Genomic DNA, 26,244 nt, shown 5'->3' with positions numbered 1-26,244 from the left:
CTTCCCTGAAGACCTTTTGGAAAAATGGAGCTGCAAAAAATGGAATTCTTTTCTTGGCAGTACTGAAGTTTGAACTCAGGACTGTGTGCTTGCTAGGAAAGTACTCCAGCACTTGAGCCACACCTGCAGTCCTTTTTGCTTTAGGCTATTTTTCAGAATGGGTCTCATGCTTTTTGCCTGGGGTTGACCTCCTACCACCATCCTCCTATTTATGCCTCCTGAACAGTTGGGATTACAGGTATGTATCACCACACCCAGCTCAGAAAATGGAAGATTTAAAGATGCCTCACGGGAGGTTTGTGCATACATGATCACATTTTTGAGGATTAGTCTGGGAGGATGGATTAGCAGAGAAGAAAGACTGGAAACACAGAGCCTAGTTTGGAGAATAAAATAGGAGCCATTCCCTCCATCATTATGTCATAAATCTATCTACACAAGGAATATAGGGCAATAAATGAAACAAAGTCCATTCTATGTGGACAGGGTAACCATATGTTCTGGTTTGCCCAGAGCAGAACACATTTTTGTCTGTTGTCCCCACATAACTATTTTTAAATGCCATGTTTATTCTCAAAATGTCTTGGTTTAGACAATAAATATTTACCCAATTCATGGAGTTTGCCTTCTATGAAAGAAAGCATGAGACTAGTCCATATGGCAACTTGGTATAAATTACACAAAATGTGCCCTTCCACGTGGACGTGGCTCACGGGTGCAACATCACACAATTAGACATTTTTGTGGAACGATGGTGGCTCTTCCAGGACACTCAGCTTGGAAGGCAGAGGTCAGGTTAGATTTCATCTTCATTCCCTTTCTGTGGACAGGGAATCACAGTCCAGGTGTGGATACAAGACTGCAGCAAAGAGACATAAGACCACGTGTGTCCCAGTCCTCTTGTGCAGTGAACAGCCTGCATAGCAATTAGCCGATATCCTGATGATTGATAAGCAAATAAATACATAAATAAATATGATGTCAAGTAGTGGGAAATACTGTGAAGAAAACTAAAGGGACATAAGGGGACCAAGGGACGTAGAGGCAGCCATATTGGTCAATTCCAAGAAGCACCATTTGCATTGTGGTCTATGGAAATGGCGCCCTCTGGGTTGAATAAGCATGGCCACTCAACAGGGGCACTGTTTTAGAAAGGGTGGTCAGGAAAGCCTCTCTGTGGAAATGGTAGACAATTTTGACATTGATTATAAGAGGGATAAATTCGAGAAACATCCCAGCGATGTGGGAGAAGTCACCACGACCTGTGACTGGCTTCCTGCAAGAGCTTGGGGAATAAGCATTGAACATGACTTCTAGCTTCACACCTTAGAGGCCAGGGAAACACAGATACTGCTCAATTCTGCCCAACATACAGAACCTGCCATGTGTGGGTGGTGCAGGGAACACACTGGTGAAAGAGGCACCGTCACAGGTCTTGGGGAGGTGACCTTCCCTATCTGAATTTCCCAATGTGTGTAGCTGAGTGGTATGCCAATGGGTGTTACTAGAAAAAGTTGCCCAAAGAAGTGTGGAAAGTGCTATGTTAAGCAAAATTGAACAGGTTTCCTCACTGGAAGACTTTCTTGGAATTTTTAGTAAGCTAATGCTTTGTGAATGCAAAACAGGGAACATGGCTGGCAGTTTCTACTAACCCACCTGCGGAAGGAAAGTTTTCTTGGCTCAGTATCTCAGGCTGCTGCTCCCTGAGGCGGAGAGAGGTAGGGGCAAGGGGAACTGTGCTCTAGACAAATGCCAACCATGCCGGAATAGAGAGCAGAGACAGATAAGGGATGGAAGGGGCAGGGCTGGCCGAGAACAGGGAACTACCATGGAGGCTACTATGCAGCCCCAATGCGAACAGTAGTTCCACAACTGTTGGACCCCCTCAGCTGTCGTAGAGCAGACCTGTCAGTGGCTGTGCCAAAGGCCTGGCTTCACCCAAGCTCCAGTGGTAACCTCTGAGTCAGCCTCCCTCGGGGCCAAGTTTAGCCTCTGACTGTCTGGCTAAAGTGGTTGTCTGACCTCCCCTGGGCCTCCACTTACCCTTCCATAAAGTGGGGATAAAAATATTTCCCTTCCTCTCCTGGGTGGCACGAGGCTTTGATAATTACTATTTGGCAGGGTGCTGAGGTGCTGACAAGCGCCATCTGACACACTTCTCCTTGGCTCCTCAGGACGCTGAACTTGGTCTCCCCTGGAGACACAGGCCCACTGGCAGCACGTTCAGGCCTCTCCAACGTGCAGCTAGGTAGCAGGCGTCTGTCTCTGGTGCTCTGTCTGTCTCTCTCCTATGAAGCTCCCATCAGAGACTCACCTAACCCTCTGTTAACAGCTGACCATTGTGGAGGTGGATGAGCCAGCTGCCAGCAGCCATTCCAGGACCCTGCTGCACCTGGGAGGCTGCTGGGGGCTGGGACAGCCAGAGGAGGTGTCACCTACCTGGACGCAGCCATGCGGTGTCTCTCTCGCTGAGGAGGAGGGGCCCATCCAGCCCGGGCCATCACAGGGCAGGGCAATGACAACATCAGAAGAGCCGAGTCCAGCCCAGCCTGATGGGACGAATGAACTGAGGTGGGTGCTGCGTGTGTCTGAGTATGCCAGGAGAAGAGGGGACCCTGGTGTCCAGTGGGCCAGCTGCACTTTCCCCAACTCTTCCACTGAGGAGGGAAAGGAGATGCACCTTCCAGCAAATAGCAAGGAAAGCTAGAGCCCTCCAGCCAGCCCTACAGGACTACCCCAAAGGAGTATGATGGTCTTTGGTGGCTACTTTTCCCCCCTCCAGCCTGTGAGATTTATTTTTACCCAATCTCATCCACAGAGGGAATGTCAGGAAGGTAACAAAGCCACATGTGACATCCTTGATCTTGGAATGGGTCCCTTGGAGACAATTCCACAAGTGACTCAAGTAATGCCTGGTCCTGGGTAGGAGGGTGGAAAAGGAGCAGCTGGGTCTCCTCGTGTGACTTTGAAATACTGATGTGCTCATCTGCAGGATAGGAATGTGATGCCGAGCTCTGTTATTGGCTGGGATTGGGACGCATTCTGTGTGTTCAGCATTTTTCAGTGATCGGTTGTTGATGTGGGTGCACGCCTTGCTCGTTTGTACAGACATGCCTTCTGCTTGCCCCAAATGCATCCACTTAGATAGTGGGCTTTTGTTTTCTTCCTTGGCTAAATTCAGGTGCTGTAAAAATGCATGACAGAGCTGAGACCCCCAGGGATGATGATCCAAATCGACCAAGATGTCTTAATTACTGGAAACTGCGGAGACAAGGGAGGAACTAGGTTAGAGAATGGTGTGAGGTCTGTCTGGCTCAGTTTCTTGCCCTTGTCTTGTTTAAAAGCAGTCACTGTCTTTAGCCTTAGCGTGTTACCAAGTGACTTGTCAATGTCAGAGTTGCCACGAAAAGAATCTCCGGCATGTTGTTAACCTCGTTCCAACCTGTAATTAGCCCAAAAGGCCTCCTTGCTGCCTCCATTCAGCATTACATCATAAAGAATCAGATATTTTACTATTCGCAGGACACCGTGAAGACTTGAAAGAGTTAATTATGGCTCATTGGAGTCTATCCCCCAAAGCCCAAGAGCCAGGAATTAAACTGTTTATTTTCAAGTGTCAGTCTTCAACACAGCATTTAAGGCAGCTTACTCCACGGATTGACACTGGTTCTGAAAGTAGACCCCCCTGGGTGTCTGAGAGGTTGGGCTGGAGGAGGTCACATGATTTGGGCCTTTCTCCTGGTTGGGACCATGTTACTTTCAGACATCTCATCTGTATAGCTGTGGAGAGAAAAGAAAAGCCAGGAGAGCAGGAATTCTACTCACCCTCTCAGTTCCATGGGGTGAATCCACCTAGAGCCATTTATAATCTCTGAGCTGGAGAGACCAGCAGTATGGCCAGAGTTCAAAGGGAGTTCAGCTGTAATCTAGATGTGACAATCTGGGCTAATCTAACCATGCAGGCTCTGAGGACATTATTATCAGTCAAGTGTAATTATAGATAAAATAGTTTTATTAATCAGCTTCCTAAGGGGGCTGCATTTATCTGATGGCTGTGTGTAGAATGTGTGCATGGGAGAGCAGAGAAGAATCCGGGCTGTGTGTGCTTGGTCTGAGAATTGGGGGACATGGTGGCTGGGAGATATGTCTATGTGCTGGGTGGGCTCCATGTGAGAGGAACAGGGGTGTACAGCACAGCAATGGCAAGTGTGTATTTGCTCAGTTTTATACAGCTGGACTTGAAATCACTCCTGTTTCTTCACTATACCCTGGACCTGTCATTGCCCTCCTTACTCCTCGCCAAAGGGACTTTTCATATTTGTACTTAGCTGGCTGCAGTCCATAGAGCTCCCAGTTTGTAAATTTCACCTGCGGGTGGCATCTTTCTTTGGCCACTTACTATGAGCCAAATTTTCAAATCTTATCTCCAGGCCTATCTTGGCTTTTCTGACATGTCCATCAACTTAAACCAGTTTACCAGTTCTGAGGGATCCTGAAAGGGCAGAGCTCCTCCTGAATACTGTCTGGCCTGACCTAAAGTCAACTCCACTCACCTCTGGGTAGAAGTGAACGTTGTGGGGTCCTGATCCTGAAGCTGTCTCTGTAAGTCTGCAGGTCTGACTTAAACGTGTTTAAGCATCAGTGGGGAGGTGGGGGTTCGGTGACACCCTCATATGAGGCTGAGGACTGAGCAACTACCCAGTGACTATGGAGTAGGAACAGAGTCAGCCTGTCACCTCTGCCCATCCTTCCCGGTCTACTCAAAGCATTAAGTGCCTGGCCCAGTCCTCTCAATGCACGACCCGCGTCTGCTAACCAGTTGTGCAACTCACCATTCACTTTAGCTGAAACACTTGATCCAAACTATTCCCTTCCCCCACCTCACAGGGCCTTGTGCAAAAGCTGCCCTCCACCTTGAACTTTGCCCAAAGAGGCAGCTTGAACGTGGGGTGGGCACAACCTGAAAGCCAGAAAACCCAAGTGGCTATTTCCTTCCTATAGAGGCAAGTGGTGTCCATTCTCCCATGGGCAGTGCAGAAAGGTGACCTCACCAAAGCCCTACCCATAGGACTTGGGCAGATAGATATAAGTGGTGCCAACTTGGGGTCATTATGGTCATGTGACAAATCTGCTTGGTACTCTGGAGTGATCCATTGGGATTCCTAGAACTTCTTTGCTTCCAAAAGGGCACAAATATAGTGACCATGTCCTATTCCCAGATTCACATACTCATAATGGGTTCCAGAAAATAAACTGAAAAAGAACAAGTGTATGCATGAGTATTTACTCTGTGCCAGATGTAAATACTTATACTCTTTCAATTGATCCACGAAGCCGCTGATGTTATTCTCATTTTGCTGATCAGGAAACTGAGCTTTGGATAAGTCTAATAGTAATTGGTTATCATTACAATAATAATGATTTATTAAATACTGTATTTAATATGCACCAGGAACTGAGCTGAGGTCTTCTTTGTTTGTTTGGTTTGGTTTTTTGTTTTTGTTTGAGACAAGGTCTCACTATATACCCCAGGCTGGGCTTGAACTTTTCATCTTCCTGCCCCAGCCTTCTAAATGCTGGGTTTACAAGTGTATACTACCATAACCAGCTTTGTCTTCCAGTAATAGGGGTTCAACCCAGAGCTTGCTAGCCAAGCCCTCTATCACTTGAGCGACATCCTCAACCCCAGGTCTAAGTACTTCTTATACAGCATTATCTCATTTAATCGTTACCAAAAACCCCATGAAGTAATAATTTATTTTCGGATGAGGAAACTGAAGCCCGAGGAGATGCATAACTTGACTACCAAGTGGAAGAGCTGAGATTTTTTATTAGCATACACTAACAGTACAAGGGTGTCTCGTTGTGATAATTCCACAGATGTGCACAGTATACTTTGAACAAGTTTACACTCTCTGTTATTATATTCCCTTAACTTTCTTCCCTCTTTCCCCACTTTTTCAAGCTGTATTTGGTGGGTTTCATTATGCTATCTTCATGTATATACATATATATAACATACTCTGCTCCTCTTCACCCCCAGTGCCCTCTTCTTTCCCCTTCCCCCCTACTGATTCTCCCTCCCAAACAGTCCCCCTTTTACACTTACCCCACATAATTATTATTATTGTTGTTATTGTTATTATTTTAGGTCTAGATGCCACATATGAAAAAAATATTCACTGCTTGGCTTTGGGGGCTTGGCTTCTTTTGTACAACTGAGATTTGAACACACATCTCTCAGACTTAAAGCCCAGTGTTCTTTGTATTACTGTGTTTTCCTTAACTGCCTTCTCATGTAGTTCTTGCTCTCAGTAACACCATGATCATCAGTCATTTGCTGCATCACCAGAAAACGTTCAGCCCAGTCCCACAGCTCATTGGTTCCTGGCGTAGCTGTTCACTCAAAAAGGAACTGAATCCCACCCATCTGCCTCCACACATTGAGGAGGAATTAAAACAGTTTCAAAAGAAGAGATGTGGGTGAGAGTGAAGTCTAGGACTTTGAGGAACTCCGATTGCTCAGAGATGACATCTAAATGTGAACCCTGGACACTCACACCGGGGACAGTCAAGTTCCTAAGCAGTCTTGCTACATTTACAAGTTCAACATACAAACAGTCCACATTCACGTGAGCCTCTTGGTGAGGCAGGCCAGCCTCCCTGTGGTTAGGGCTCTTTGCTCAGACTTACCAGCAGCAAGAATCATCCACTTTCTCTTGGGATATAGTGACAAGCTTTGTGATTAAGTGTAAGTCAGAAAACTTCACAACTGTTTTGTAAAGAGCACAGGCCTACATTCTTGTTTATAACAGAGACTGGTTCTCTAAACTAGTTCCTGAACAGATAGGAAATTTCAATTTCCTATAAAAGACGGTGTAATTCAGTCTTTTGATCTGTTTAATGCCAAATGGAACTACGGGAGAAAGCAAACGATTTTAAAGACATGGTAGAAAAAAAATATTATGTCAGAGTTGATAGAAGAAAACCAAGCAGCAACATCCCTCGCTATACCAGTGTGACTCTCGGGACACACATGGGACAGAGTAGGAGCACAATCAAAGTTTGTGGCCCAGTCTCAGTCGGCTGCCCTGCATGAACGTATGCCTGAAGATGAGGCTTCTGCAAGATTGAGATCTTCGTTAACTGGCCTCTGCCCCCTTGTTCACAGGGTACCACAATTCAAAACTTACCCAGGGTGCCATGGGGTGGAGGTGACACAGGCCAACACTCATAAGTAGGAGGTGTCTGGCTTAACCTCTTCCTCCTCGCCTCCACCTCCAGGTTCCTATTCATCCCTGGTAAAAAGGACCTCCCTTCTGTCACCCCAGACACTGCAGAGCACAGTGGTAGGTGGCCTGGGCTCTGAGTCAGGCAATCCGAAAATGGAATCGTGGCTCTGCTTAGTGTATGACCTTGGGCAACTCACTGAAACTCTGTGAGCCTCAGTTTCCTCTTCTGTAAAATGGGGATAATAACAGCTCCGATTTGTATGGTGATTAAACTTGACACATAATAAGCATCCATTTTTATCAGGTCATCTCAATCCTTGATCTCCCAGCCCAAATGCCAAATGCCACAGAAAAGTTTGTTCTAACTGCTCCAGCCAATAGGACCTCCTTTTCTTTGAAGTCTATGGACTTCTAACTCAAAATGTGGCTTGGAATTCTAAACTGCCTCTAAATTCTATACTGCCCAGGGTTCTCTGTTAGTAGTTCTTCCCTGAAGACCATAACTAGGTCTTACCCTTTTTATATTACTGTTACTTATAAATATATTGCTACCTTTTTATATGTACTAGATTTTTGATTACTATATCTGTCAAATTCAGTTATTAACATTTCTGAAACTAAGACAAGCTTTATAATCTATCTGCACATTGAACATAGTGCCCCTTCCACATTATTATTTAAATCAGTAGACATGGCAAAGAATATAATCTTAGAAATAATATTTGGCTAATTGATGAGGATAAATCTCCATGAATCCAATTACAAATCCCTTCCCCCTCCCATCCTCTCATCCTCCCTCTGTATCTCTTGACCAAGGACATGCCTTTGAATGACAGTTGGCATCAGTGAGGACTTTAGGCTGAGGATATGGGATCCAGCCAGGTCACCTGCATTATCAGACTGCATATGTGATTATTCCCACAACAGGCAAGGAAAAAATTTCAGAAAGTCAAGTTCACCTGGTAAGTCCAGTGCTAGCTTGCTTGTAGGAAGATCCATTCCTTAATGATTGTATTATTGATTATACACTGATCATTTTCATTAGTGTGGTTTCCAAATCAATAGAACTCATCAGCCATGTCTGGAGGGACAGGCCATTCACCACCAAAGATTCCATTCACACCTCCTACTCTCAAAAGGTCAAGGTCATCCATTTCTCAAACTGTCACCCCCAACAACTCTCCTAGAAAAGCCTCATGCATGCCAGGGAACTTATGTTTAACAGGAGAACAACTAAGGAAAACTCTTCAAGAATCCTCTTGAAACACGTTCTCCTGACTGAGCCCCTCAGATCTGTGCTTTTATTCCACCATTATTGCTTCAGATCTGTTGATCTGACCTCAAAAAGAAATCCTTAGTAAGTTGACTCCCAGTGTCTCTACGAGAAGAGCGAGTAAAAATGCAGTCCTGCAGTTGTGTTAATTATTTCACAGACACTGTCATAATTAAACCTCACTGCTGCATGGCTCCTGATTTTAATAGAATCAAATTCTGAAATTTTCTGCCCCAGTATTTTTCATTTTTCATAACATTACCGACCTTTGACTTTGCCATTGCTTGACCTCCACGATGCCTCCGGTGCTGGAAACACTCAGGGCAAGGACCCCTGCTTCCACAAAGCTTAGAGCCAAGAAGAGTTATTATTGGGCACGGGACCCCTTGCTTCCACAAAGCTTAGAGCCAAGAAGAGTTATTATTGGGCACGGGGGGATCTCTCACTGTTGCTATCAACTGAATTGGGGATCCTGGTAAGGAGGATAGGCAACATGAACACCGAAAGGCACATTGGATGCAGGAGGATGAGGGAAGATACCAAAAGAGGAGAGGAAGCCAAAAGAGAAGTCTCAGAATACACAATCAACCAACAAGGACTGCTTAAATATCCATCTGTGCTCAAGTCTGTGTTAGGTGTTTTAGCTGACAAAGGATTTACAACTCTTGTCCTTGCTTTCCAGCATCCTTTCAGCAACCTGGGATGCCTAAGGAAATTGTATATCTTCCATCTAAAGTCTCCCAGAAGTACAAATGATTTCAGAAGCTGGCAGACTTGGGTTCCATGTGTCCTATGCTCAAGTCTTGCTTTGTGTTCTATCAGCTGTGTGATATCAGGAAAGTTACTTGAACTCTCTCTGCCTGTGGTTCCTCATCAGTAAATTTTAGGTGATGATAATGACACCTACCTCTGAGGAGTGATGTAAGAATTAAATGACTTCATATATGGAACATGCCTAGACAGTTCCTGGCAGCTAGGAAGTGCCCAGCACGACAGTGGTCATGATTATTTGCTGTAGAAGGGCAGCATTGTCCCACGAGGTATGGCAAAGCTCAAAGATCAGTCAATCTCTGCTCTTCTTTCCTTAGCCCATTACAATGGCTGCCATCTATTACAATTTACCATGCACCATGAATCACAGTCAGCACCTCATAGAGGAGAAAGAAGTCAATGCCTCACAAATGCCTCCCAGGTGGCAGGTGCCAGATGGCACATCCACCTACAGAAAACTTTTTGTTCTTAAATATTTGAGCCAATACAACATAGAAAAGGTGCAATTTTTCCATAGACTGTTTTCTAAAAATAGAGCAATGAGAGAGAAGACTAAATTCAAACCTCTTGCATTTCAATGCCACACTGCAGACCTCACTTAATGACATCTTCAAAGGATTGACCAAGCTTTTTTTTTTTTTTTAACTTCCCTTTATTTTCAGCCTCTGTTGCCCCTTGGGATGGTGGCAAAAATGGCAGGATTAGGGGAAGGAGACATGTTGATCTAGAGGGTGGTTCTAGGTAAAACAACAAAGGCATGAGCCTGGTGTATCTATGAAGAATTGTGTGGGATCCTCCAGCTTCACATGAGACAATGTGTGGTTTAAGTCACATGACTTCTGATACATCCATGTGTTGAATGTCTTCTTTATCTCAAGAACCACCATAAGCACTAGATACAGCGAGGTGGCAGGATTGCTACTCTACACTAAGAGACAGACTGTGCCAGCAATAAGACATAGGGGCCTTAAGCCATAAAGAGGGGAGGGCACAGAAAGGCCAAAACAAGGGAAGGAGACCAAGTGGGAGCTCCTGTTTCTGTACTGTGGTTTTAACCTTGAATGGGCTTTAGTTCAACCCAGGGCTGGCCCCTGACCAGCTGGCTGACCCCCAGCAAGATGGTACCTCTAGTTCTTCATCTTAAAAGAACATAATGGTAGCTACCTCCCAGGGTTATTGTGAAAAACAACCAAGGTAAAGCAGAGGAACTGTTGTAACAACACTAGCACATAGTAGGTGCTCTATGTGTATGTGCTTCCCTCCCCTCCCCTAAGAACCACCCTTGCATTACCCAGGACGGGTTAGCACAGCAGTTAAGAGCTTGGGCTCTGGAGGCAGGCAGCTTGGACTGTACAATACTTATTCTACCAGTTATTCTACTGGTATGGTCACACATACCAGCTATGTGACCACGGACAAATTACTTAACCTCCCTGTGCCTCGATTTCTTCATCTGTAAAATGGAGGTGATAAGTAACTCACCTGTTGAATATTTGTGAGAATTTAATATAAGGAAATGTAACAGGTCAAAAACATAATTAAGCTATCCTTAGATGTCTCTGGATTCCCAGATTTTAACTCATTAATTCAGAAAATCACTCCACAAGAGATGGATTCTTTTTTATCCATTTCACAGATGAGGTGACTGTGATGTTATGTAGGTTATTGGCTCACCCTGCTAGCAAACCACAGAGCTAAGATTTAAACTCAGGTAGTCTCCCTCCAGAGTCTGGTCACTTAGCCACTCTGTTCCAATGATAAACCCAATGATAAGCCCAGAAGTGTTACTTGGAGACACCAGGAGAATGCAGAGAATTCTAAAAGGCTCCAGACCTGTCGCCCTGTCCCCACCTCCAGCCCTTCTGCCCTCCTCTTCTTCACCCCTTCTCTTGTACTCACCCTACATATGTGGTGCAACTTCTAGAAGCTTAGTGTTTGCCATCATCCAAGATCTGCATTCCAATCAAATGTAGATTAAATGTGATGGTTCAACTTAATTAGAGCCAAATCCCTCTTTTATTTCAGTTTTATCTTAATTATCCCTTTTATCCACTAGTCCAGAAGCCCGTAATTTCCCACACAGTCACTCTGACTCTGGACCATACCGTCACAAACAGCTGCTGCCAGAAAATGTTCCACTCTTAAGTAATTAAGAGCAAATAGAAAAAAATGTCATTTCTCCAAAAGACTCTTTTCTAAGAATAGCAGAATACTATGTTTTCCTGGAAATCCTCTCTGCTAAGAATAATTTTCTTATGCAGACACAAACATTAGTAGCATCTCAGAAACTGTGACAAGATGGGACAGTGCCCAACAACAGAAGACATAAGCAGGCAGGACTCTCAGAGACCCCTGGAGACTAAGCAGGAAAAGAACAAGTCACAGAATGTCAAGCCTTAAAGGAATTCCAGAGAGCATCTAATACTGTCTTTTCAAATATAGACTCTTTTTTTTTTGAGGTACTGGGGTTTGAATCAGGGCTTACACCTTGAACCACTTCACCAGCCCTTTTTTTTTTGTGAAGAGTTTTTCAAGATAGGGTCTCTCGAACTATTTGCCCAGACTGGCTTCGAACCTTGATCCTCCTGCTCTCTGCCTCCTGAGCAGCTAAGATTACAGGTGTGAGCCACCAGCACCCAACATGTAGACTCTTACCTAGATGATCTAGAAGAAAACTGAGATAGTCTCATTGAGTCCTGCCAGGAAGCATCTAGGCCCTCACCCCAGTCCCCTCCACACCCATCCTCTTTCCCCAGTTATTCTCAGGAGGGCTCTGAGAAATCCCTAGGACTTCTTGGGGCACAGTTTGAAAATCACTACTCTAATTCCACTTTCTCCTTTTACCACTGGGAGGACCAAACCCAGAGAGGCTGCCTACTTGCCTGAGGTTACACAGCCAAGTCAGTGGCCTGAGCAGTTCCTCTTATCTTTCTCCAGCTATTTTTCCATGATGACACCTGCCTCATCAAATGAACTGCCTTTTGTTTCCCCAGACCGTATGTGTTTGGATTTATGTCTTTGTACCCATGCCCAGTGAAGGTTCCAAGAGAACCTAACAAACCAGTCTCTGCTTCTACTTTAAAGACTAGAGTCTGCAGTTTGGACACAGCATCCTTGCTGCCTGAGATTCCCAGATGCATGTTCCTAAAGACAGAAGGTTAAAATGACCTAGGATCCCATATTTCACCATCTAAATAGATTGAGTTTCTGTTCTCACAGGGAAGTCCTAAAAAGTGGACAATTCTCAGTGAGATACTTAAGAGCTAGCAGCCAAGTCAGGCCCCCTAGCCTATTAGTTCTGTACACTTAAATGAGCCATTACACCCCTTTGTTTCTTCTCTGTAAATCAGTGGAGAGGACAGGATGGGAGAAAGCCACCACATGGCTCAGAATATCCAACATGGTCAAAGTTGAGCAAGTTGCTGTGTCTGAAGCCCTATCAGTGCTAGAATTAAAAGTGCCAGTGATGGTCCTGCAAGCTAACCATTGCCTCTACCTGATTGGATGATGGAAGTTGGAAGCAATGGTGAAGTGGGACTCTGACTTTTGTGCACTACGAAAGAAAAGCTATGTGCATAACAGCTAAGGAAGGACTTACCAGGTGCTCTGCATGCATTACCTCGTGAGACCCACCCAGCCTCCCTGACGATAAGTGCCATTATTGCATTAGGCTGATGGAGTCCAGACAGGCCCATTGACTTATTCAAAGTAACACAGCCAGAAAATGACAGACCCAGAATTTGAATTCAAAGACATCTGGCTGCAAAAACCTGTGTTTTTAACCAGTAGACCACACTGATTTTCCTTGCTGCCCCGCAGAAAACAAAAGGGAAAATGACATGACCCACAAAGACCCAGGACTTGGCTGCATAAACAGACAGACACCAAGGCTGGCTTTCTGGGTTGCCCCTCCAGCTTGCTCGAAGGAGAATTCCCCAGCAAACACTGGATCCACAGATCTCCCAGGGGCAAGAATGCTTGCTTGTTTACCGAGTGTCCTGGGCTGGGGGGTGGTGAGCTGGGTACAAAAAGAAGGATAAAGGTAAACTTTCTGCTTGGGAGAACCATTCCCCCCCTCCAAGGAGCCGTGTCACACTGTATGTCACCGTCATCAAAGGGGCTGTGCATAAACCTGAAAAACCAAACGGACCTGTCTGTAGGTGTCACTTATATCACAAGGCTACAGGTGCCTGTATTTCCACCGTCTGCTGGTGCTGGGAGCGCCTGAAAGCCTTCTCTCTGGACTTAGCCACCGCTGTCCTCAAGTAAGCTGCTTTTCTTTGCTCTTTTGGATGAATTGCAAGGGGTGTCAGGGCTCAGAGGCTCAGCCTGGGGCCTGGGTCTTCTCCCCTGTCTCCAGATCCCATGCTGGCTGTTCCACAGGCTGTCACAGTGTCTTGAGGAGCTCTTTGACTCAGATTTGACTGCTGGCTAGAGAAAGACATTTTTGCCTCCCCAGGCTATGTGGCCACCTACTCTTCTGCAGCAATCCCACTCCCTCTGGATCACTTAACTGAACCAAGGGGAAGGAAAAAAGAATGTGCTCAGGCACTCAACTCTCTACCCCTCCCAAAGCTGTCTTTAGGTAGGAAAGCTGGATTTTACACAGAAAAACACTCAGCTTCAAGGAAAGCCCACCACCTCCCCCAACCTGACCTAAATCCCCACTGGCCTGCTCTCTGCCCCCACCTTCCTTGGTACAGAGAACTGCCTTATAATAGTTTGGGGAATTCTTCAGGAATTTGTCTGTACAAAATAGTTGAAAAGAATCTGTTTTCCTTTCACAGCACCTTAGAATAGAATGCTTCTAGAAAAGCGATGATTAGGGTTTTTCCACTGTATTCTCAGACTCAAAGACTCTGCCTGCTGTGTATGTGGAGTTCCTGTGGTTTCTCCCCCTGCTGGCAGAAACTGGTAGCACAGGCTCCCTCTTCAAGCTGCAGCTGGGGACCAGGACTGCAAAGACATGCTAAGAATTTCCTAAACTGGAAGATGCATCACAGATCATTAGGCACAACTTCTTCATTTTACATTTGAGGGAAGAAGTGAGACCCCAAAAGGCTCAGCGGTTTAGAAAGACAGATTTGTGTTTTACTAACGACCCAAGGCAAGAGGCTGTTTGCCCATGTGAGAGAAAGCTTGATTCTGTTGTCTTCATATTCTCTGTGGGAATGTATTTTTTTTTCATGATTCAAGGTATTTTTGGAAGTTTTCACAGTTTGACTGTCTTCTTTTCTCAGAAGTTGCCAGAGAGTCATTTTAGATACATGGACATTGGCTGCTTTATCCTGATGAGCACAGGTATTACACCCAGTGCCCTGCAAATATTAATTAGGGTGTTTGTTTGTTGGTGAGACTGGGGTTTGAACTCAGGGCCTCGCACTTGAAAATCAGGCACTCGCAAAGCACCTGCAGTACATTTTGCTGTGGTTATTTTGGAGATAAGGGGTCTCATGAATGTTTGCCAGGGCTGGCTTTGAACCACAATCCTCCTGATCTCAGCCTCCCATGTAGCTAGGATTACAGGAGCAGACCACCAGCAACTGGCATATTAACTAGCTTTATTAAATACTCAGGACATTCTGAAGATTATGTGTTAAAATACCCTTTTTAAAGATGAGGAAACAGGAGCTCAGGGAAGGTCATGAATATTTCTATAGCACACAGGTATGAAACAGTCAAGAATTTTAGTGGCCACAAAAAAAAATCAAGATTTTCAGCTCGCCAGATACTAAGAAGTATATCCTCACTTCGCTTGCCTCGTGAGTGGCCTAGGCAGGATTTAATGCACACACACACACACACACACACACACACAGTCTGTGACCCCTACATTGAAGCCCTCAGCAAACTGTATGATATACCTTCTACAGGACTTTGCTGCACCTCCGTAAAGCAGCTGGAAACAAACAAACAGGCAAAGTCCCTAAGCAAGCTAAAGAAAGGTGAGGACTCACTTGACAAGCTGTTAGCAAGCTGGTGCTCACAGCTCAGGCGGTTTCTCCCAGAACAAACACTCAAGCACCCAACCCACAATCCTTCTTTTGCGACAAATGTTGAAATACTCCATTGAGTTTTCCTTAGTCTGCCCTTCTTAAGGAGATCTGAAGGGTAGGAAATTAACTGTACATTGTCCACAGGGCTCAGGACCCAGTGGTCATTCAGATGTCACTGAGGCTTTGGGAGAGGAAAAACTGTTTTCTTCCCCATGAAACTGCCAAGCTGGAGTTTGGGAAAGCCCTTCTTAGGCCTGCTATTCCATATTTTAAACCTGCGTGGCCTTGTTCTGCTAGGTGATTTTTTGACATATAAACAGCCAATGTGTAGATGCATAATTGGGTAGATTTTTGGTCACATGCCCAGAGTGAAGTTGATGATCCCCGCCAGGTCAGGAAGGAATTTTCCTCTTCTGGTAAACTGGCCAAGGCTGAATGGTTTGCTCCTTTGCCTCTCTCTGGAAGGCTGAGCAGAGGTGCCTAGTGGCTGAGGCCATGGGTATACACCTGTTACTGCTGTCTCTGATTCCTGCACAAGTGAGAAGCCCACAGGCCTGTCCTTCTGACTGGGTGGATCCTGAGTGTGTGTTTGGTGTGTGAACCAGCTCTGAGGGGGGAAGGAAGCCACTGGAAGCATACGGGGACCAGCCTTGTCTCACTCTCAAAGGTACCCGTGAACCGTCTTTTCATGAGTGAAAGGGAATTCATTTGATCCTGTCACTGTATTGATTGTGTCAGATCCTTTCTTACTTAGGCAGCTAGTGCAGAAGCTGATGTTGGGAAAACTGATCCCAACTGCCATGGGTCTGTGGTGGGAGGTGGTGAGCATCCAGGTTGTTTAAAGAGCCCGGCTAACCTGGGGAAAGACTGACCAGCTATCCTGGTAGAAGGCAGCGGGCATAGGAGAAAAGCGAAAGAACTACATGTTAATCTGTAGTGTACTGGTTGGATTTTACTCCAGTTTGGTGAGTTTGGTTGGCCACAGTACGAAAATGTGGTCAGTATCTGTATACAGCTTTGGACACGTTGGCCCAATCAGGTGGACACCTGTAGAAAATTGCAGAGGGAGGGCTGACCTTGAGTCCGTCTCATCAGGTTCTTCATCTAGGAGATGAAGCTAAGGTCTGGTTCAAGAGACAGAATCATTATTCCAATCTCAGCGTTCTTTCCATGATGACAAGCCTGCCACCCACTCAAAATGAAAAGTGGGGCTAGTCTAGCAGGCCTTCTATGCCCTTCCATCTTTTTTGTCCTGTGCAGACACTAGAACTCCTGGGACACCCCTCTAAGAGCCTTTTGTCATCATCACTCATTGAGAATAGCTGGTCTAAGTAGCCCAGCTTATGTGTCACTGGGCCTTGATCCTGCCACTAAGAAATGGGCCCCACGTTAGGTTGCTTCACACCCACCCTGCTCTACCTACATTAAAGAATTTCTTCAGAGCCAAAGTGTTCAATTATTGCAAGGACATAGAGAGCTTTAAAAAAAGAGGGGCTGATAAACACAAAGCAGCCATTATTTCTGAACTCTCACACCTAGTGCGTGCTGGCTAAGTGGCCAAGGCCTTTTGTGAGGAGCCCGTAGTTAATAACTTCATCCTGCTGCAATAGCAAAACAAAAAATGAAAAGAAAACTTCCTCTGCTTTCACAAAAAGCTTTTTTTTTTTTTTCAAAAGCAAGAAATAGTTACAGAAGGAAAACGGCAATGAGGTACACCCAAGAGAGCTCTTAAAAAAAAAAAAACTAATGGATATAATTTGCCATAGAAGGAATTACCAAAGGAAATCAGATCGGGCATTGTGTGCAGCTCTGGAAAGATAATAGGTCAAGTGAGTGGACGGTTAGAAAGAGGTGGAACTCCTTCAAGGAGATAAATACCTTATTGATCATAATTATTCCCAATTTTTATGTGATTAAACTCAATTTAGCAAATGACTTTCTTTTTAAATACCATGTGACATTTGAGAGCTATTTGTCAGATATCAATAAGGAAGGTCTCACTCAAAGTCATGGTCAACTTTGGTTTTTGGAGGATCCCTATTGGCATTGAAGGCCTGGGAACTGTGTTCTGGTTTTCTCCATTTGGGGTCCACCTGTCCTTTCTCCAGACTCAATAAAGGTCATATCAGAGGGTTGTCATCCTCTTTGATTTTCTGAGCCTTTCCATCCAGAGGAAATGAAAATGCTTCCTCCTGAGCACTCAGAAGATCTTTTCTGAAGTCCAATACAGAAAGTAGAAATGGCTTGGGCTCCAGGGACCTTCATCTCTCATAACCTCCCACTCCATCCTTCTTCATCCTGCTCCCCAAAACCCTCCATACTCCACCCCCACTAAGGATATAAAACCAGCCAATCCATGGGAAAATCAAAGCCTGAACCCAGGCAGCCTTGAATTCTGATTGATAGACTTCCAGGGGAGATCCGTGGCTGTGATAACCACTGTGCCTGTTAACCCTGTCCAGGCAAAAAGCTTACTAATGGGGTAGGTGCGTGCTGGCCCAGAAAGGGTGCTCAAGGGTGAGAATCCAAACTCTGCTTTATATTTATGTTCAGAGTGCACATAAGGTGAGGAGGGTGATGTTAGGTTTGTGAACATTCCCAATGAAGTGGTCTTTGCTTCCAGAATCACAAAATGCCTCCTAGGATGGCCATATACATGTGTCTTTAGAAAAGGAAGCAGATAGGCCAAGCATTGGGAAACTTACCTCTGTCATCCACTGGCTATGTGACCTTGAACAAGTCACATAAATTCCTTGGGCCTTCACTGTAAAAATGATAGGGTGAAAAGAGTGATGAGAAGAATTCGGTATTTTCCAGTGCTAGTTCCTATAGCACAGGCGGGGTGCAAGATGATTCTGCCCAGAGATTGGCAAAAGATTTGCTTGTCAAAAGGCAAAAATCAAGACTGTTGTGCAGGAATGTATTTTTAAATATAAAAACATTTTTGGCCACTGGACATAAAAAAATAGGTGTAGAGTGGATTTGGTCTGTAGAGTGTAGTTTGCTAACTCCTAGTTTAGGTGGTACACAGATGAACAATTTTTATTTCAATGCTGGTGTGTGTATATAAACATATATGTAATTTTTTCAGTGCTGGAGATTGAACCCAGGATCTTGAGTGTGCTGGGCAAGCTCTTTCCCACTTGAGCCATGCCCTTTTGATTGCATTTTGGTTTTTGAGACAGATCTCTCTCTCTTTGCCTGGGCTGGCCTCTACCTTGATATCCCCCTGCCTATGTCTCCTGAATAACTGGTCAATGCTTGTATATTTATGTTTATGTACATGAAAAGAATACTAACATTCTACTTGTAGTGATGATATAAAATTTTCCTTTTAAGTAATCATATTCACATTAAAACCAAAAGGGAATGGTTTTTTTAAATATTTTAAGTAAATAATAATAGTATATGGAAATGACTACAGTTTGGAGGACACTGGATTCGATGAGGGACAAGTCCTGACCATCTTAAAATTACATTTTTTTTTTTACCTCGAGACTTGGAATCTAGTCTCTGCCCTGATGTTTGCCAGTGGTGTGATCTCCAGTTGCTGGGTCCTTGTAAACAAGGATGAAAACTACCAAACTCATTAGTGTTTTGTCAGCAATCAGAAAACAGAAGTTGACTGAACAGCTTTTCTAATCTGTTCTAAAACATACATTTTTTTTCCAAATTGTTGGAAGGTGGGAAGCAGCAAAGATGAAATTAGCATGGACAAGAATGTGTATAATGGAGCCATAAACCATTCTCTTCTGTCCTCCTTCCAAACTCAACCAGACACAGTTTGTGGAGCTTCCCCCACTACAGTATGCCTGGAGCAGAACTCAGCAATTATGATCATGAGCCTTTCAAACAGACCAACCTGAGCTGCCACCCAGGCTCCATCGCCTGCCAGCTGAGTGTTTTAGCATCTGTTACCTGGAGTCTCAGAGCCACTGTCCCTCATCCATAACATAGACTCCCTGCCAGGACCTCTCTCAGAGTGGTTCTGAAATCATGAGTAATGGAGCTAAGACACTAGAGTACGTTGTGTGGCACTCAAAGTGTTGTGTTTGGGGCACACTCTCTTCTCCAAAACCCTGGGCAAGATGGGCTACAGCAGTAGTGTTGGGAAGGTGAGACAGTGAATATCCCAAAAACTACAGAATACCCATCAAGATCCAATAGTGTTCCAACACATTAATATCTCTGCAGTGCATCATATGAGTAGTCACCAAATAGAATAAATAAAACTACAATGATAACTAGAAAACTATATAACATACACAGTTTCATATATGTGTGTATGTAGACATATACACAACATATGTTATTTATATAACACTGTAACATCAATTCAGGACTGGTTTTTCTGGGAAATAAATGCACACAAACTTTTAGCTTTCAGATTTCAGCATTGTAAATATTATCATATATTCTTACTCTATTTTCAGAAGTGTACTGTCAACTATTATATGTCAGAGATCAGAGGATCAGAAAAGAAAACAAAGAGGCAATATTGCCTAATAAGAGTCTCTATCCTCAAATCCATTTTGCCATTTTCTAATTGTTACTTGGCCAACTATCTTGACCCTTCTGCCTCAGCTATAAAATGTGGACAGACAGGATATGGTGAGAATTAAATAATGTCATCTGTGAAAAGCACTTAGAGAAGTACCTGACTGCTGTCATTATTAAAAACCTAAGACTGCTCTGCTGGGGGTTCTCATGCATGTGGCTTCTGGGAACCCATGCTCCATACTTCCTCATGGCCTCTCCACTATTCTAGGGTGATGTTGGACTCAGTGACACACAGCACATTCCTGCCCAACCCATCCTTCTGCGACCCCCTGATGTCGTGGACTGATCTGTTCAGCAATGAAGAATATTACCCTACCTTTGAGCATCAGACAGGTGCGTACATATGCAGGAGCCCATCCAAGGGCAGCTGGACGTCGGGTGGATGATAGGCCATGTTGGGGCCTAGAAATGCCAGTGTTCAAGGCAGAGGCTGCAGGGAGGCTGGGAGGAAGGAAGGTCAGCTTCCTGCAGAAAGAAAGGCACTGAAACCCTTGCCCCCACTTCCTCCTCCTTCTGTGTAAACTACACAGAAGCAGCACTCAGTAAATACGAGCCCCCTTGCTGTCCCCAGGTCTCCCTCCCCACCCTTCCTCCTCTCTCTCTGCCAAGTTTTCTCCACCTAAAAAGGAAACTTGGAGCCTTGTGCAAATATCATTCCAGAAGGAGGCCAACTGAGCTTTGTCCCAGAAACCCTCTGAGGCCTCTGGGCCTAGGTGACTGCATATCCCAGCAAACCTAGCTGGCTGCTGCCACAGCAGGTGCATACCCCACAGGGTGAGGCAAGTGCCATCAAGCTGTCAGTCCTCACCAAAGTTAACCCTATGTATCCTGGCCTGACGGAGTCCAAGCCCACGGCCAGGCAGCATCCAGGAGGGGCCAGGCCTCCAAGGTGCTACACAATGTCACCACCACAAAGAAGCCCTTACCTCCAGGGCCACAGGCCAGGGCTGCAACCCTAGACTTGGGACACTTCCTACATCACACAGTTCTAAACCCCCACTACCTCCCCTACTCCACATACATGCTCACACACATGAAATCTCTCACCCTTACCTGGAATGTCTAGATCATTGCATTTGAACTTGAACCATTCAGGTACATAGTGCAATTCTCCTTCAGGCTTAAGAAGCAACTTGTCTCCCAGAAAGACAACGAGAAATGTGTTCTATTCTTTCCCCCTAAAATTTGGCTAAGTGGTTAAATCAGAAGGAGGAGAATGACAACTTTGGGGTCCTCATTCCTCCACATGTGTCCCACCATGGTAGAGAGGCTCCCATTCTTCTATCTACCTACACATCAGGCCAGCCCTCACTTCACACAGACCTGCCACAGGGGGACTCCCCCGCCCCCAGCCTCTTCTCTTGGGTGAAGGTTGGGGTGGCAGTAGGGAATGGTCTCAACCACCTGTGTGTGCAATGGCCCAGGTGTTAGAGCAGCAACTTCGGTCATTGTCAAGAGCTCAGGCTCTGGAGCCAGGCATCCTAAATGTGAAGTTCAGCTTTGATTTGTGATTTCTGTGCCATGCTAACCTCTCATGCCCCAGGCTTCTGGTCGCCTACCTTGTAGAGTTGTTATGAGATCAAAATGAGTTAATATAGGTGAAGTATTTGGGACATAGTGTGACACATGACCAGCACAAAACTGGAAGATTAGTTCCAATTGGAAATGATGAGAAAATTCTACAGCTGGATAGGGCTGATGATCATGTAACATAAATGTACTTAATGTCACTGAACTGTACACTTAAAAAGGGTTAAAATGGTAAGTTAGGAATATTTGACAACAATAAAAAATTTTGAAGGGTTAACAGGAGTGATCACCAAGGGGACTTCCAGTATGCCTTAAATCTGTCTAAGTCTTGAATTCTTAGACACAGTTTTCCCCCTTCTGAGGCATCTGTATTTCCATCAGTGTAGTGAGAGGTGGAACCTCTGAAGCTTCTGTTTCCAGAAGCTTCTCTGAATTCTGCATCAGGCAACATTCCAAGCATAGCTTTCTCTTCCTACCACCATTGAGAGAATAGAAACACCCAGCATGGCATGAGGCTAATGAAAATAAAATATCCTTCAGGAGTGACCCAGATTCCTAACATCCTCTGAGGGATGAAGAGGGCTCTTGACCTATCACCTGGTCTTCTGGATTTCAGAAGAAACTGAGTGTCTCTGATCTCCTAAAAGTTGAAGTTGAGTATGAAAATTAGTCTTCAGTAAGCTCCTATCTTGGAGCTGCCTGAGCACCAGGTGAGCCCCATGGTCCCTAGCTCTCCTCAGAGTCACACTGGTGGGAAAAAATACTTGATGTTACTCTTTTGTCTTTTCCTGACAAGGACATCTCATCCAGAGAGGTGGCACATGGTTCTGAGTTTCTTCTGCAAAAGCCTTCTCTATCAGGGATGTGTCAGGGACAGCCAGGATGCCCGGGGCACTTCTCTGCTAAACTTTCAGGGCTTGGTGGCCAGAAGAGCTGAGGCATCTCTCCTAAGGTCTTCACCCACCTCATGGGAATCTCCAGCTTGAAATCAAAGTTTGCCTTAGGGATTGCCTTAATGGCAGCTTCCTGTTGGAGTTTGGCTTCAAGTACTAGCACTGACCTCCAGCAAGCTGTTTATTTGTTTGAGTGGGGTTTTTTGTTTTATTGGGGGTATTTTGTTTTGTTTTGTTTTGTTTACAGTGCTAGGGATCAAACAGGTCACTGTGCATGGTAGGCAAGTGCTTTACCACTGAGCCACACACCCCCAGCCCTCCAGAAAGATTTTTGAGATGTCTTTTCCATTTCTGAAACAGTGTCTGCTTCCTAGAGTTGGGAGAATGGAGGAAGATTTAGGATAGAAAGTGTTTCATCAAGCCCAGTGCCTGGAAAGTGCTCACAGTAGCCAGGAGCACCTCACAACTTCCAGATGGGTAGGAAAACAGCCATGGCTCTCCTCTCTTCATTCTTCATGTTGAACAAAAGCAGCATATGTCTCATTCACAACCTTCTCAATTCAGAATTGTTCACAATATAGATGCTTTGGGACCAAAGGGAAGGAAAGTGCGAAAGCAGTGATTGGCCCTCTACATAAATGACATTTAAGTGATGCTGGGAAGGAATGCTCAGCCTGTTTATGAAGACCAGCGGTCTTCATGACTTTCCAAATGACTTCAGCGAGAGCAGCTGAACCTGGGCCCTAAATGTGCTCACCACAAAGGATCCTGGCCTGCTCTTTGCAGCAGGACTTCTGCCTGGCTGTAGTGCAGGCTGGAAAAGGGACAACCCCAGATTGCAAAATACTCTAGAATGACATTAGTCATTCTGGCTTTGACTTTAGCTTTTTCAAAATAATGAATTACTGATGATGAAATTTTTATTCAAGTGGGGAGTCTTGTGTATTTTACATGCATATAATATTTTTTAAAGACTGTTTCTCCAATCAAGTTCTAGTAGCCAATCTACCAACAAGTCATGACTATCCTGGCCTCAGCTCTACTTCCTGGACCACCACATCCCCACACACCTCACCAAGATGTACCAAGATTACCAAGATGGCCATGCCAACACGTGGTGCCTCTTTTGCTTATGCTTTGTCCACAGCAGAGGTTTCTAGATTGGGCAACTTTTGGGGTCCTTGAATGTCCCTTAGGCCCACCTTACAAAGTTGCTGGGACAACATTGAGAAGACTGAACACCAATTCTTCTCACTTCCACCTCCAACCAGGATCCTCCAGTTTAATTCTGCAGACAGTGCTGAATAGTGGTTATTAAGGCTTAACTATAGGAGCTGGACTATAGCTATATCACCTACTCCTAGCTATGCCTCTTTATCCATTGTGTGATTTTGAAAATTGTCACCCCCTGGACCTTACTTTCTCCATGTTTAAAATGGGCAGCATAAGACCTTGTAGCACATGTTGAGGATAACATGAGAAAACAGTGTCCACAGGTGACTGGCACATACAATGCACTCAATAAATGTGTAAGCTGTTATTATTCAATGTGAGAATTTCTTTGAAGTCAGAGCTTTTTTTTTGAAAAAAGTGTAAAACTACTGATCTTAGATATTAATATCCAGAAAATCAGGGACAAAGGCATTTGTATCCCACATGTGCTTTTCTAAGCAAGATTTATGCACTGGGTGTTGACGTTTATAAGCAATTACAAGGGTACACGTCTAAGAATTTTAAATCAAAATCAAAGGAACAAACACAAAATCATTTGAAAGCCTGAGGTGAGCCATGTGGCAGCTGTCACATCGCACTGGCCAACCCTGGTTTGCCAACACATCTGTGAGCCCTCAGGGCAGCCATGGCCCAAGACCACTCTAGGCTTGGCTCTCTCTGCCCCTTCCTAACTCCACACTCTCAAGGTCATGGCCCTTTGCACACACACAGACAGTCCTTCTCCTTTTTTTCTCCGTCCAATTTCTTACACAGCTCCTGGGCTTTATTTTTTTTTCCCATCTCATGGTCAAAGTCATTCCAGAAGCTAGAATGGAAAACCAAGAAAGGTTATTATATGGGGCCAGCCTGGCTCTGAGAAGAAACCTGGAAGCAATTTATCATCGCAGGTTTTCCCTCATAAAGTCCTTCCTTTCAGTGACAAAGCTGCAATTGGTGGTGCCCCACACTGCCCAGTTCATTCACCACCTCTCTTCAGTGCTGCCCCGGGCAAAAAACTTTCCTAACTCCTTATGCTAATAAACCATGGTAATTATTACGGTCTGAAGTTGTCTAACTCAGGCCTCCTCTGATGCAGACTGTCTCCCCTCACCTATCCCCCAGCAGCAACTGTCTACTTTGCATGAAATCTCCAATGTCCATGTCCCCACCCAAGGCCAGTTCAGGGATGGACATTATCAGCCGAGCCTGAGGGAATAGGAGCACATCTGCCCAGATCTGAAAGCTAAACTGCTGCTAATTCAAATACATCCTAGCTGATAGTTTCATTTGTGAGAATTCCCCAAAATTGCCAAAAAAAACCCAAAAAACCTCCCTCGACCTCCTCAGCAAGTCTTCCCGATACATCTGGCCCTCCAAAAAGTGCCCTGACCCACTTCAGACTTCAAAGGAGCAGGCAAACCTGCTGCTTAATAGTGGCCTGTAGACATTTGGATTAAGCTTACCGGGAACAGGATGCTGACAGCCTTGAGTAGTATGTAAGAAGAAGTGCCTCATAGCTCAGCTTGTCCAAAAAGTTCAGCCTATTTTATGAGTGATAGCTACATTGAGGAAAACACTGGACATTTCCAGACAACGTAATGATCTATTAAAGATACTATATTCTTGAGCATATAATCCTTCTTTTATTTGCCCTGACTTCATTTCTTTCAAGTAGCAGAAGGGCCTTTTTTTCTTTTTTCCTTTTTTTTTTGAGACAAGGTCTTACTATGGAGCCCAGGCTAGCTTTGAATTTGCGCTCCTCCTACCTCAGCTTCCCCAGTGCCGGGATTACAGGCTGTTCTAAAAGGGTCTTGTTCATGTCATTCTCTGGGATTGAAAACACTTTCTAATTTTTCAAACGTAGATTATATCTAAACTTATTATAATTTAGATAGATAGACAGACAGACATCACAGGTAATATGCCTGTGGAAATATCTATACCTTCATCCAAATCCTGCTTTAATCATTTGACATGCATGCCTGACTTCCTCAACCAAGAAAAGTGATATGACACAAAATTCCCACATGCAAAGACAGAAGAGTTGGCAGAGGACTGACTCCCTTATTGACCAACTGCCTCTGTGACCTCAGCAGGTTGTGTAACTTCCCAGAACCTCAGTTTCCTCGCCTGCAACATGAAGACAATAATCACTGGAGATTCAGTTATAGCTACTGAATAGCTACTGTGAGCTGGGCAGTGCCCTCAGCACTCCTGTTTCAGGGTCTGGGAGGGAGATTCTGTGAATCCTTCTGAGGCCTTCTGAGAAAGCAGCCTGAAGGAAGGTGCTGTGAAAGGGTGGCTGTGTTGGGGATGAGCAAGAACCACTCAGCAGACAGCAGAGGGAGAGGAGAAGCACCTGAGGAAAGACTGAGCTGTGAAGCACCTGTGGGAGGAGAGCAGGAAGTGACCGACGGGGAGGGGAGGATGGCAGAGACCATGAAGCAGGCCTCCTCACCTCCTCAGGAGCTCCAGAGGATAGGACTACAGAAACCTAGCAGGACTGAAAGCCCCCTTGGATTCTGGCTCCTGTGGCCCTCCCTCCATGTCTCTGAGAACAGCCATTTATCACCCAACTCTGGGGGTGAGGGAAGGGCTTTGTTGAGAGAGTCAGCTACCACTTTGGCCCTGGCTCCCCTCCAGGCCCTGAGCTGCACACAAAGCCAGCTCTGTAGGTGAGCTCCACAGGCAAGCTGAGAGCAGGGAGCCAGGCCAGCAACACCTTCCTGGTGTCAGAGCCGACCCCCCACTCAGCACTTCTCCGAATCCTTAAGGTC

At 45.1% G+C, this 26,244-nt stretch overlaps 1 protein-coding gene across 3 annotated transcripts in view; it reads left to right on the top strand.

Moving 5' to 3' along the window:
* The first annotated feature begins 2,126 nt into the window (after positions 1–2,126).
* Elf5 (E74 like ETS transcription factor 5) overlaps positions 2,127–26,244 on the top strand; it is a 36,934-nt gene continuing 12,816 nt past the window's right edge. The window contains exons 1-2 of one of the 3 annotated variants that reach the window (XM_074044289.1): positions 2,127–2,571; positions 20,041–20,165. In XM_074044289.1, the coding sequence (XP_073900390.1) occupies positions 2,516–2,571; positions 20,041–20,165 (181 nt within the window). In that variant the 5' untranslated portion in view covers positions 2,127–2,515. Of the gene's footprint in view, positions 2,572–13,395; positions 13,542–15,657; positions 15,940–20,040; positions 20,166–26,244 lie in introns of those variants that run through there. The other 2 variants (XM_020182793.2, XM_074044302.1) reach the window with 2 other exon arrangements.

This window comes from Castor canadensis, chromosome 1 (genome assembly GCF_047511655.1).
Source record: "Castor canadensis chromosome 1, mCasCan1.hap1v2, whole genome shotgun sequence".
Lineage (NCBI taxonomy): Eukaryota > Metazoa > Chordata > Mammalia > Rodentia > Castoridae > Castor > Castor canadensis.
The sequence above is the reverse complement of the archived record's forward strand: the minus strand, read 5'-3'. Positions and strand labels throughout refer to the sequence as shown.